The sequence below is a fragment of the Anser cygnoides genome, chromosome 16 (assembly GCF_040182565.1).
Source record: "Anser cygnoides isolate HZ-2024a breed goose chromosome 16, Taihu_goose_T2T_genome, whole genome shotgun sequence".
NCBI classification, from domain to species: domain Eukaryota; kingdom Metazoa; phylum Chordata; class Aves; order Anseriformes; family Anatidae; genus Anser; species Anser cygnoides.
Window position 1 is genome coordinate 15,312,482 of NC_089888.1, and position 9,385 is coordinate 15,321,866.

A 9,385-nucleotide genomic window follows, 5' to 3' on the forward strand; every position below is an offset into this window, starting at 1 on the left:
TGTTTCCAGGTTCTTCAGGCAATGTATCTTTAAAAAAAGGAAAAGGAACCTGAACTGATGGTTAAGGACAATAATCATTGAATAGTTCTTTGTGTTTTTTTTCCTATTGGAGCATTCCAATTTTCTCCCATTAATAGTAGGTTCTCATTTTCAGCTCTACCAGATCTAGTAAACTTTTAGGAAGTCCTCTGCTATACCTCAATTCCAAAAAAAAAAAATGCTTCTATTTTGTGGTGTGAAGTCATATGAAATACAGTCTGACAAATGTTAGAAAGCTTCAGGGAAATAGTGACTTCTTTTTAGAAATAATAGAATCATTAAGGTTGGAAAAGCCCTCCAAGATCAACTGGTCCACCATCCCCCTACCACCACTCTCACCCCCTAAACCATGTCCCTAAGCACCAGGTCCAAGCTTTCCTTACACACCCCCAGGGACGGTGACGCCACCACCTCCCTGGGCAACCCGTCCCAGTGCCTGACTGCTCTTTCTGAGAAGAAATGTCTCCTCATTTCCAACCTAAACCTCCCCCATCACAACTTGAGGCCATTCCCTCTGGTCCTATCGCTAGTCATCTGCGAGAAGAGGCCGACCCCCAGCTCCCCACACCTTCCTTTCAGGTACCTGTAGAGAGCAATGAGGTCTGCCCTGAGCCTCCTCTTCTCCAGACCAAACACCCCCAGCTCCCTCAGCCGCTCCTCACAGGACTTGTGCTCCAGGCCCTTCACCAGCTTTGTAGCCCTTCTCAGGACATGCTCCAGGGCCTCGATGTCCTTCTTGTAGTGAGGGGCCCAAAACCAAACAGTACTTGAGGTGCGGCCTCATCAGAGCAGAGCACAGGGGGACGATCACCTCCCTGGCCCTGCTGGCTACACTATTCCTGATACAGGCCAGGATGCTGTTGGCCTTGTTGGCCACCTGGGCACACTGCTGGCTCATGTTGAGGCGAGCATCAATCAGCACCCCCAGATCCTTTTCCTTTGCAAATAAGTTGTTTAGTTTTTATTTCATGAAAAAGAGAAAAAAAAAAAGTGATTCGTTTCCTTTTTAATTTGTCGGATCAATTAAGATTGCTTTGCATTTCTTAGAAAGGCATGTGTTTTAGTTCCTTAGTCTTTTAGGAGCCTTTCTCTAAATCCTGTCATATTTCAGACGGATGATAAATGTTTGGAAGCAGGATCTGCTGACACAGAGTAGTAAAGTTTTGCAAGTGGTAATGTTGCTAGATGCTTTGAAAGTTGTAGTAGAATTGAGTTTAGATTCGTTCAGGAGCAGTCCCTTCTCACTGCAGCCCAGTTTGTTCTTTTTTTCGTTACTGTCGTGTAAGAAAGTTTTCAATATTCCCCTGGATCCACAGACCTAGCGCAATATATTCCAAATGGAAGTTGTCGGGGAGCTAGCTGCAGGTATATACAGGTCAATTTCTAAAATGAGGTGCTTGTGAAGTTGCAAAGACTAGGTCTTAGCAAAATAACTATGAAAACATGTTGCTTTTGAAACTCTTCTTCTCTAATCCTCTGTTCTATTAGACTTTTTATGTCTTTTTTAAGGCATCTGTGTTTCATGTTTATTTAGGTGATTTAGCCCAAACTGCCTTAACGTTTCTGTATGACCTCTCCTCTCTGTCCTCCACTAACCTAAGATTTGTTGAGCCATTACCTTGGGTAACAGTAAGGACCCAGGTAGTCCTTCTCACTAATTTCATTTCACTGTAATAAATTATTGATATATGTATTTCTACTAGGTAAAAGACGCTGTATCTAAGAAAGTCTCTCCAGAGGAAGCTATTGAAATGAAATTACTGGAAAAGGACAAAGAGGGAGTTGTGAACTCACAGCTGCAGTGGCAGCTTAATCTTTTAGCTCATGTGGAATCTCTGCAAGATGAAGTCATACACAGAATGGATTTCATTGAGAAGGAACTAGATGGTAGGTGGCATTTTTCTGTTTTAAAAGCTAACTGTATTTTTTCCTATTCAAATAATACTGCCTGTTAAAAACATGCTGGCTTTAATTTTGCTTCTGCAGACCTACAAAATGATCAGCATTGCATTGTCAGAAGTACTGTATTTCATAGTAGAAAATAGACATGCTCCTGGTGCTCAGGGATTTTAAAACGAAATTGAAGATCTAGATAACATTGTGAAGTATTAAAAAAAAAAAAAACAGATCTAGCTAGATCTCTGAATATTTATATCAGATGATGTAGTAGAATACCTTCCGTATCTTCTTGCTTTTGGTTTTTTTGTTGTTGTTCCCTAGCACTTCTGTGCTTCTGAACTTCACTGTTCTTCAGCGGCTTGCTGGCTGTTTTAGCCTATTCCAGGTGGCCTCTTGAGTGCACAGGGCTGTTATATTTTTCTGTATCCCTTCAAAATTCTTTACTTAGAATCATAGTATCATAGAATGTCTTGGGTTGGAAGGGACCTTGAAGATCATCTAAATCCAACCCCCCTGCCATGGGCAGGGACGCCACCCTCTAGATCAGGTTGGCCAAGGCCCCATCCAGCCTGGCCTTGAACACCTTCAGGCATGGGGCATCCACAGCTTCTCTGGGCAACCTGTGCCAGTACCTCACCACCCTCTGAGTGTGAAGAATTTCCTCCTAACCGCTAATCTAAATCTCCCCTACTTTAGTTTAAGATCATTCCCCCTTGTCCTATCCTTATCTGCCCAAGCAAGAAGTTGCTCTTTTTTTTTTTAATAAGCCCACTTTAAGTATTTAAAAGCTGCAATGAGATCTCCCTGGAGCCTTCTCTTCTTCAGGCTGAGCATGCCCAGCTCTCTCAGCCTTTCTGTACAGGAGAGGTGCTGACCAACTTTGTAGCTGTCCTCTGGACCCTCTCTAACAGACCCTCATCCTTCTTGTGCTGGGGGCTCCAGACCTAGATGCAGGACTCCAAGCGGGGCCTCAGAAGGGCAGAGCAGAGGGGCACAATCACCTCCCTCCCTTGCTGTTCTCTGATGCAGCCCAGGATGCAGTTGGCCTTCTGGGCTGCAAGTGTGCGCTGCTGGCTCATGTTGAGCTTTTGATCCACCAGAACCCCCAAGTCCCTCCCTGCAGGGATGCTCTCAGCAAGTTCTTCTCCCAGCCTGTGCTCATGTCTGGGACTGCCCCGGCCCAGGTGCAGCACCTTGCGCTTGGACTTGTTGAACCTGATGCGGTTCACGTGGGCCCCCTTCTCCAGCCTGCCCAGGTCCCTTTGGATGCCATCTCTTCCTTCTTTGGTATCAACCGCACCGCTCAGCTTGGCGTCATCTGCAAACTTGCTGAGCATGCACTCGATCCCACTGTCTGGGTCGTTGATAAAGATATTAAACAGCACCGGTCCTAGGGACAGACCCCTGAGGGACACCGCTCGTCACCAGCCTCCACCTGGACATGGAGCCATTGAGCACCGCTCTGGGTATGGCCTTCAAGCCAATTCCTTACCCGCTGAATGGTCCACCCACCAAATCCACATCACTCCAATCTGGAGATCAGGATGTCATGCGGGACTGTGCCAAAGGCCTTACACAAGTCCAGGCAGATGACATTCTAGATAGTCTTCCCTTGTCTACTGATTCAGCCACTCCATCCTAGAAGGCCACCAGATTGGTCAGACACAATTTGCCCTTGGTGAAGCTGTGCTGGCTGTGTCCGAACGCCTCCTTGTCCTGCGTGTGCCATGACATTGCTTCTGGGAGGATCTATTCCATGATCTTCCCAGGCCCAGAGGTGAGGCTCACCAGTCTGTAGGTCTCTGGGTAAATTAAACGTCACTTGATTTGTTTTCCTAGTTACGGAAAACTATGCTCTTCTTGTATTATCTTAATCAAAAATACTTTAGCTGTTGATTGTATAGCCATTAAAACAGCAACTTATCTTGCAAAGCTGTTGGGAATCTAACTTTTAACGCTATAAAGGTCCTCCTCTTGTAGTTCAGTAAGGTACTGAGAGGTTAAACAACTGATGAAGTCTTTCAGGTAGTAAAGATCAGGCCTACAGTTACAATGCCTTTTTCATAAATGAAGAAACTCAAGTTCAGTCAGGCGTTTTGTATCTTCTTCTAGGCTGGAGTGCTACTCAGAGTGCTACTGCTCTGCTCAGAAATTTTCTTACTTGAAGGCTAGATGTGTTGATGATTGCCTAGTGCCTAGCAGTTCTTCTGCAGACACTGCCCTTGCATTAAACTAGACTGTGATCTTGTTAGTGGCAACATCCACTACTTGTTCTCTTAACAGATGTCTTCTGTCTTCTGCCTGGCCAAGGAAATGAGCAGAGGTTCGTCTCCTTTGATATTGCCCCATCCTCCTCATGCATCTTAGTTCAATGCAACAGCCCTTTTTCTGGCCGTATTACGTCGTCGCCTGAGGTCTCAGTCAGTTGTATGTCTAGTTTGCATTTCACACTGAGAAGCTTAGAAGAGGAATTTGTTTTGAATTTGTTTTCTTTGTGTAGTAGTCTGCTGTTTATTCTTTTAGGTTTCCTCTCCATTTTCTTTTATCCAATTCTTATTGCCTGGCCAGTTGTCTGTGTAGATGGCAAACTTTTTACATTACTGTCCTGTTGTTTTAGGATCTGATCTTAAGTTATTCTGATGGTATAATCTTCCTGTACCGCAGTGTTCTTGCTCTGGAATGGACACAGGTCAGAGGAAACTTAGCACTAGATTTCACAGTGTCTGGTCATGAGTTTTCCTTCACTGCACTGCTTTTTTCCTGGGAGCCTCTGTTTTTTCTTAACTTCCTTTAAATGTGAATTATTTTGTCACATTGTATCAAAAGTTATTTGTAATGATTGATAATTTAAACAACTTGCTTTGTGGCTTAAGATGGTCTATTTGCTGAGAACTGAAATGGTGACAGTTTTGTTTCTCTTTGCAGTTTTGGAGAGTTGGCTGGATTATACAGGAGAGCTGGAGCCACCGGAACCACTAGCTCGACTCCCACAACTCAAACATTGTATAAAGCAGCTTATAACGGACCTAGGCAAAGTGCAACAGATTGCACTTTGCTGCTCATCATGAGACTAGAAAGTATTGGAGACTGTTATTGAGTGAAGTTGGAGCATCTGATGTGAACAGCTCTGTGTATTTAAATGAAATTAGCATGCTGGTTGCATGTGATGCAGATTGACTTCAGGGATTTGTGAAGAACTGCTGTTCAAAGAACAGCAAAAAAAAGGTTAATTTTATCTCATAATTTTGGGTTTATTAGGCAATTATAACAATATGGAAGAGGTTAATACTGTTGTCTTCAAAGGTCGTGTGTTTGTTGATAAATTATACTCAAATTTTCACTCCTTACAACTTGTTCATTGAAACGGTAGACTTTTTTCATAATTAAATTGACTAAAAATTGTGCCACTGAAGAACAGAGTTCTAAGAGCCAAAAATGTTTAGTTGACAGAGGTTGTAAATAACTTTGCATAGTTTAAGTGACTTGTGTCATGTTTTATTCCTTCTGGTTTATGCATAATAGCACACAGTATTTAATCACTAGGAAATGTTATAACAGTTTTCAGACTTAGTAAGTATGAATGTCCTGCTCTTAACTATAAATTGTTACGTGGAAGTTTGCAAGTAACAGTGGCCTAACTCTCCCCGTCTATTATGTTAAATAATGTAGCAGAAGGTCACAGGTGGATTGCACTTACTTTCAGAATAAATGATTGTTTTCCATATTTATCCTGTCACTCTCACGTGACTTGGTACTGGGGAAACCCCTTAACGTTGTGTGTTTGTGCATTCTTGAACTCTTCAACATGGCCATACCGTGCCTCCCGAGCTAATGCTAGCAGGACACCCACACCCTTGTGGCAGTATAAGATACTGCCGAGAAAAGACTGGGGATGTGCTTGGAGTTCCAGACTTGAGCAAGGTCTGTAATGGACATTATGTAGTTTTCTACCCATTTGTTAATAATTGCCATTCCGGTTATATTTTGAAATGTAGATTTTTTCAATACTCTGAACGTGTTCATTGTAAAGACTTACTATGAATGTGTGGTTTTGGGAATCAGTTTATTTTATATTTGTGTAAATAAAGCCTCAAGATCTATGCATGAGGTACTGTCCTCACAGACAGTGAGTGGGTTATTATGTTAACAGTGTATGTTCACAAAGTCCCTTTTTCTACCTTACGTTTTAATTTTCTGGTTTGTATTATTTTGTCAGAGCAAGGTGAAAATGCTGCTTAAGTTCAAGTTATATTATACAGTACTTTTTGAAACATTGATGTGTTGTAAGTATTTGAAATGTTAAGAGCCTTTCAACTGCAGATCATAGCTCCATAAATAATGGCTGCGACTTCAGCTTTCCTTCCCTAACGTTGCCGAATTAAGTTCACTGTTGAAAATGGTAAGCTGTTTTTGCATTGAGGGGGTGTCCTGAAAAATCTGGATTTATCTTGATTTTTGTGTGTGATGGTACCACCAAAGGGTAAAATCAAAGAACAGTTGTCATTGGAAGGCCCGTAACTATACAATTTATTAATCTTGGATATGAGCCTGTAACGTTTGTATACTGCAAAGAATAATGACTAACTATGTAAATTCCTACAATAATATTGGAAATTTTAAGTTAACAGTATCTACACAGTGAATATTTTAATCAGTTCCTTCAGAAAACAATAATTAGGCTTCTCTAGTAGTAACTAAGGCTTTTGTGCCAGGAGTCATTTCAGGGAATAATTTGTCTCACAGTTTTGTAGTTGGTATATAGTGAATACAACATATGTACAGCAGAAAAATAAATCTATTTTTCTGTAACACAGTTGGAGTAAAGCTTACATGATATTTAAGTAGCACTTCGATCTCTGAAGATGATACCAATGTTATACTCTCTCTCTCCTGTTAATGACACCTCAATTTATAAATGCTGTGTGTAGCTCTAGACCAGGCAACATTAACCAAACAACCAGAACAGCATTGGAGGAGGACTCCAAACAACTGTGAAGGTTTGGGTTTTTTTTCAGGTTAGAATGACCAGAAGGGTGTTCCCTGGTTGAGATTCAAAGCAAGCGCTTCCACCAGGAGTCTGAGAAGAACATAGCTGCTACTAAGCCAGCTGTGCTTGCAGTTTGAGGGGTGTGAAGACAAGTCACTTCCTGAGCAGACACTTCTCCAGAGTGGAACTTCTTTCCGAGCAATTGCTTTTTGTGTGCTCATTTTAGGTTTTTACTTCTGCTGTGTGTTTTTTTTTGTTTTTTTTGTTTTTTTTTTTTGCTCAGGGCAATACTTAAGGTTTGGAAGAAGAGACAGTTCTGATGGTTGAGTGAAATGACAAATACTGGAGACTTGTTTTCCTTAGTAGAGCTAGAGAATTAAGTTCTTGCAGGTAAAGACTGAAAATATTTATTTAAAATAGACTAGCATTTTTCATGTTCAGGAAAGATTCTTTAATGTACTTTGCCTGGATTCATTTTTGTCCATGTTTTTGCAAGTTTCCACATTGTTATTTCTTAGTCTGGACCAACTGTTTGGTCTGGCAAGTCACTTTTTTATATTTCTTTAAATCACTGGTAAGTGAATGCAACATGGAGCCTTGATGAAATGAGCAAACATTGCACTGTGGATACATAAGTATATTTGTCTTTGTTAATGCACTATTAGAACTGAGGGCGCTGTATATAAAATTTTGCTTTGGAGCAATATTTGCAAAACTTGAAAACTGTACCTTGGTGTTTGGAATAAATAAATAGGTTTTTGTTGGTTAAGTCTTAGTAAAGTCTTTGTTTCAATTAATGATTATTCACTAAAATAACTTTGGACTTTTGTGTACACTTCACATTGAAACATAGGTACAGTAGTTAGACCAGAATGGAGATCTTAGCTGTTCTCAAAGTATCAGTGATTGTTTTCCAGATCTGTCTCATAGATATTCCTAATAGGTAAACTCTGTGTTATACTGTTTTAGAAGGGGAGCTTATATTTTATTCACAAATTAAAAAAAAAAAAAGAAATTGAACACTATATATATATATATAATTTCAATGACAGAGCCCACCAGAGATGCTGCAGAGCATTTTGCAGTGTCGATGAGAGGCACCTGGCTCATCTCTTTAGTGATTTATTTCACAAAAGACTCAGGCATAATTTCAGTACTATTTTGAGGTGGAGATGTTGCCCCTTAAGCAGTGGGCTAGCAGGTGTTTCAGGTAGACTTGGGAGGGTTGAGCTGGAAGGGAATGGTTATGTAGCACCTGTGACTAATCCTGAAAGCTACCAGTCAAACTGAAGGCCAGCAGCAGCAACAAGCTTAGAGGAAAAGCCGAGTCTTTGCTGTACAAGGGAGTGATGATAAAGCATAAACACGAGGAAAGTTTGTTCCTTTGTCCTAACGAGCCAGTCTGCATAACTTCATTCTTGAAACAAGCTTCCAATAGAGCTCCAAGATTGTAAAGCCAGCAGGTACTGTTCTGCTGGAGCCTGGCTTGTGAAGCCCAGAGAAACCGGCCACTGATGGCAGACCCAGGCTTGTGTTTCATGGTTGAATGAAATCTGCTCACATTTAGAAAACTTGGCTATGATGTTTTAAGTGAGCAGCAGTGTGAAATAATGTACTGAATTGTGTGCAGTGGCAGGCTATGTTTCTGGGAAAGTGTGCCCTCTGCTGTGAGCTGCTTTATATTTTACTTGCTTGGTGTTAGGGTTCTCCTTGGGGTAGACTGTCATGTCAGGAGACAGTTGCCAAATCATCAGCCTACACATGGGTAGATTCACCTTGAGGCTTTGTCAGTCTAAGAAATTTTATACACAAACATTTGAATACTCTCACAGTTACTTGTCCACATTATCAGCTATTCCAGTTATAATGATATACCATTGATTGTCATCCAGACCTTGGAATCTCATTCACACTTGATTTGACGCTGGAGCAGCATTGCTGCTGCAGCACTGTCGTTTCAACAGATCTTCACTCTTGTGAAGACAATACCTAGAGCTGTGCACTCTTCTCCCCACGATAAAGTATTGTTCAAATAAGTAATCAAAACCTCAGAAAGCAATACATTTTTTCCTCATTAGACCATACATGCAGACAGCAAAACTGCAAACCTAAGAGGAAGTCTTCCAAATAATGAGTGCTTGGGTAATAGTAGCAGAGCTTCTGAAAACTAGATTTAAAAAAAAAAATAAATAAGGGGGAAGGGATAGAGTTTTTGCATCGGTAATGGCTAAACAATGCCTGTGAGTATTAAAAATATGCCATGTTTAAGGACAGTGTGGGTGCCTGTTTGCCATGCTTAGGGACCTGGGTATGCTGGCCTCTGGGGTAGAGGCAGGGTTGTATGTACTGCTGAAGACTTCTGAGCAGTTGGTTGTTAGGTGGATTGAGTATGTGTGCTGTCACAAGGGTCATTGGAACAGAACCTGCTCCCAAAGTGCTGCTTTTCTATGCCTTAGAGTG

At 41.3% G+C, this 9,385-nt stretch overlaps 1 protein-coding gene across 5 annotated transcripts in view; it reads left to right on the forward strand.

Moving 5' to 3' along the window:
• The window catches only part of PHF20 (PHD finger protein 20), a 75,925-nt gene extending 68,231 nt beyond the window's left edge, over positions 1-7,694 (forward strand). For all 5 annotated transcript variants that reach the window (XM_066978521.1, XM_066978523.1, XM_066978524.1 and 2 more), the window contains 2 exons: positions 1,743-1,926; positions 4,864-7,694. In XM_066978521.1, the coding sequence (XP_066834622.1) occupies positions 1,743-1,926; positions 4,864-5,006 (327 nt within the window). In that variant the 3' untranslated portion in view covers positions 5,007-7,694. The remainder of the gene's footprint in view (positions 1-1,742; positions 1,927-4,863) is intronic.
• The last annotated feature ends 1,691 nt before the right edge of the window (positions 7,695-9,385 follow it).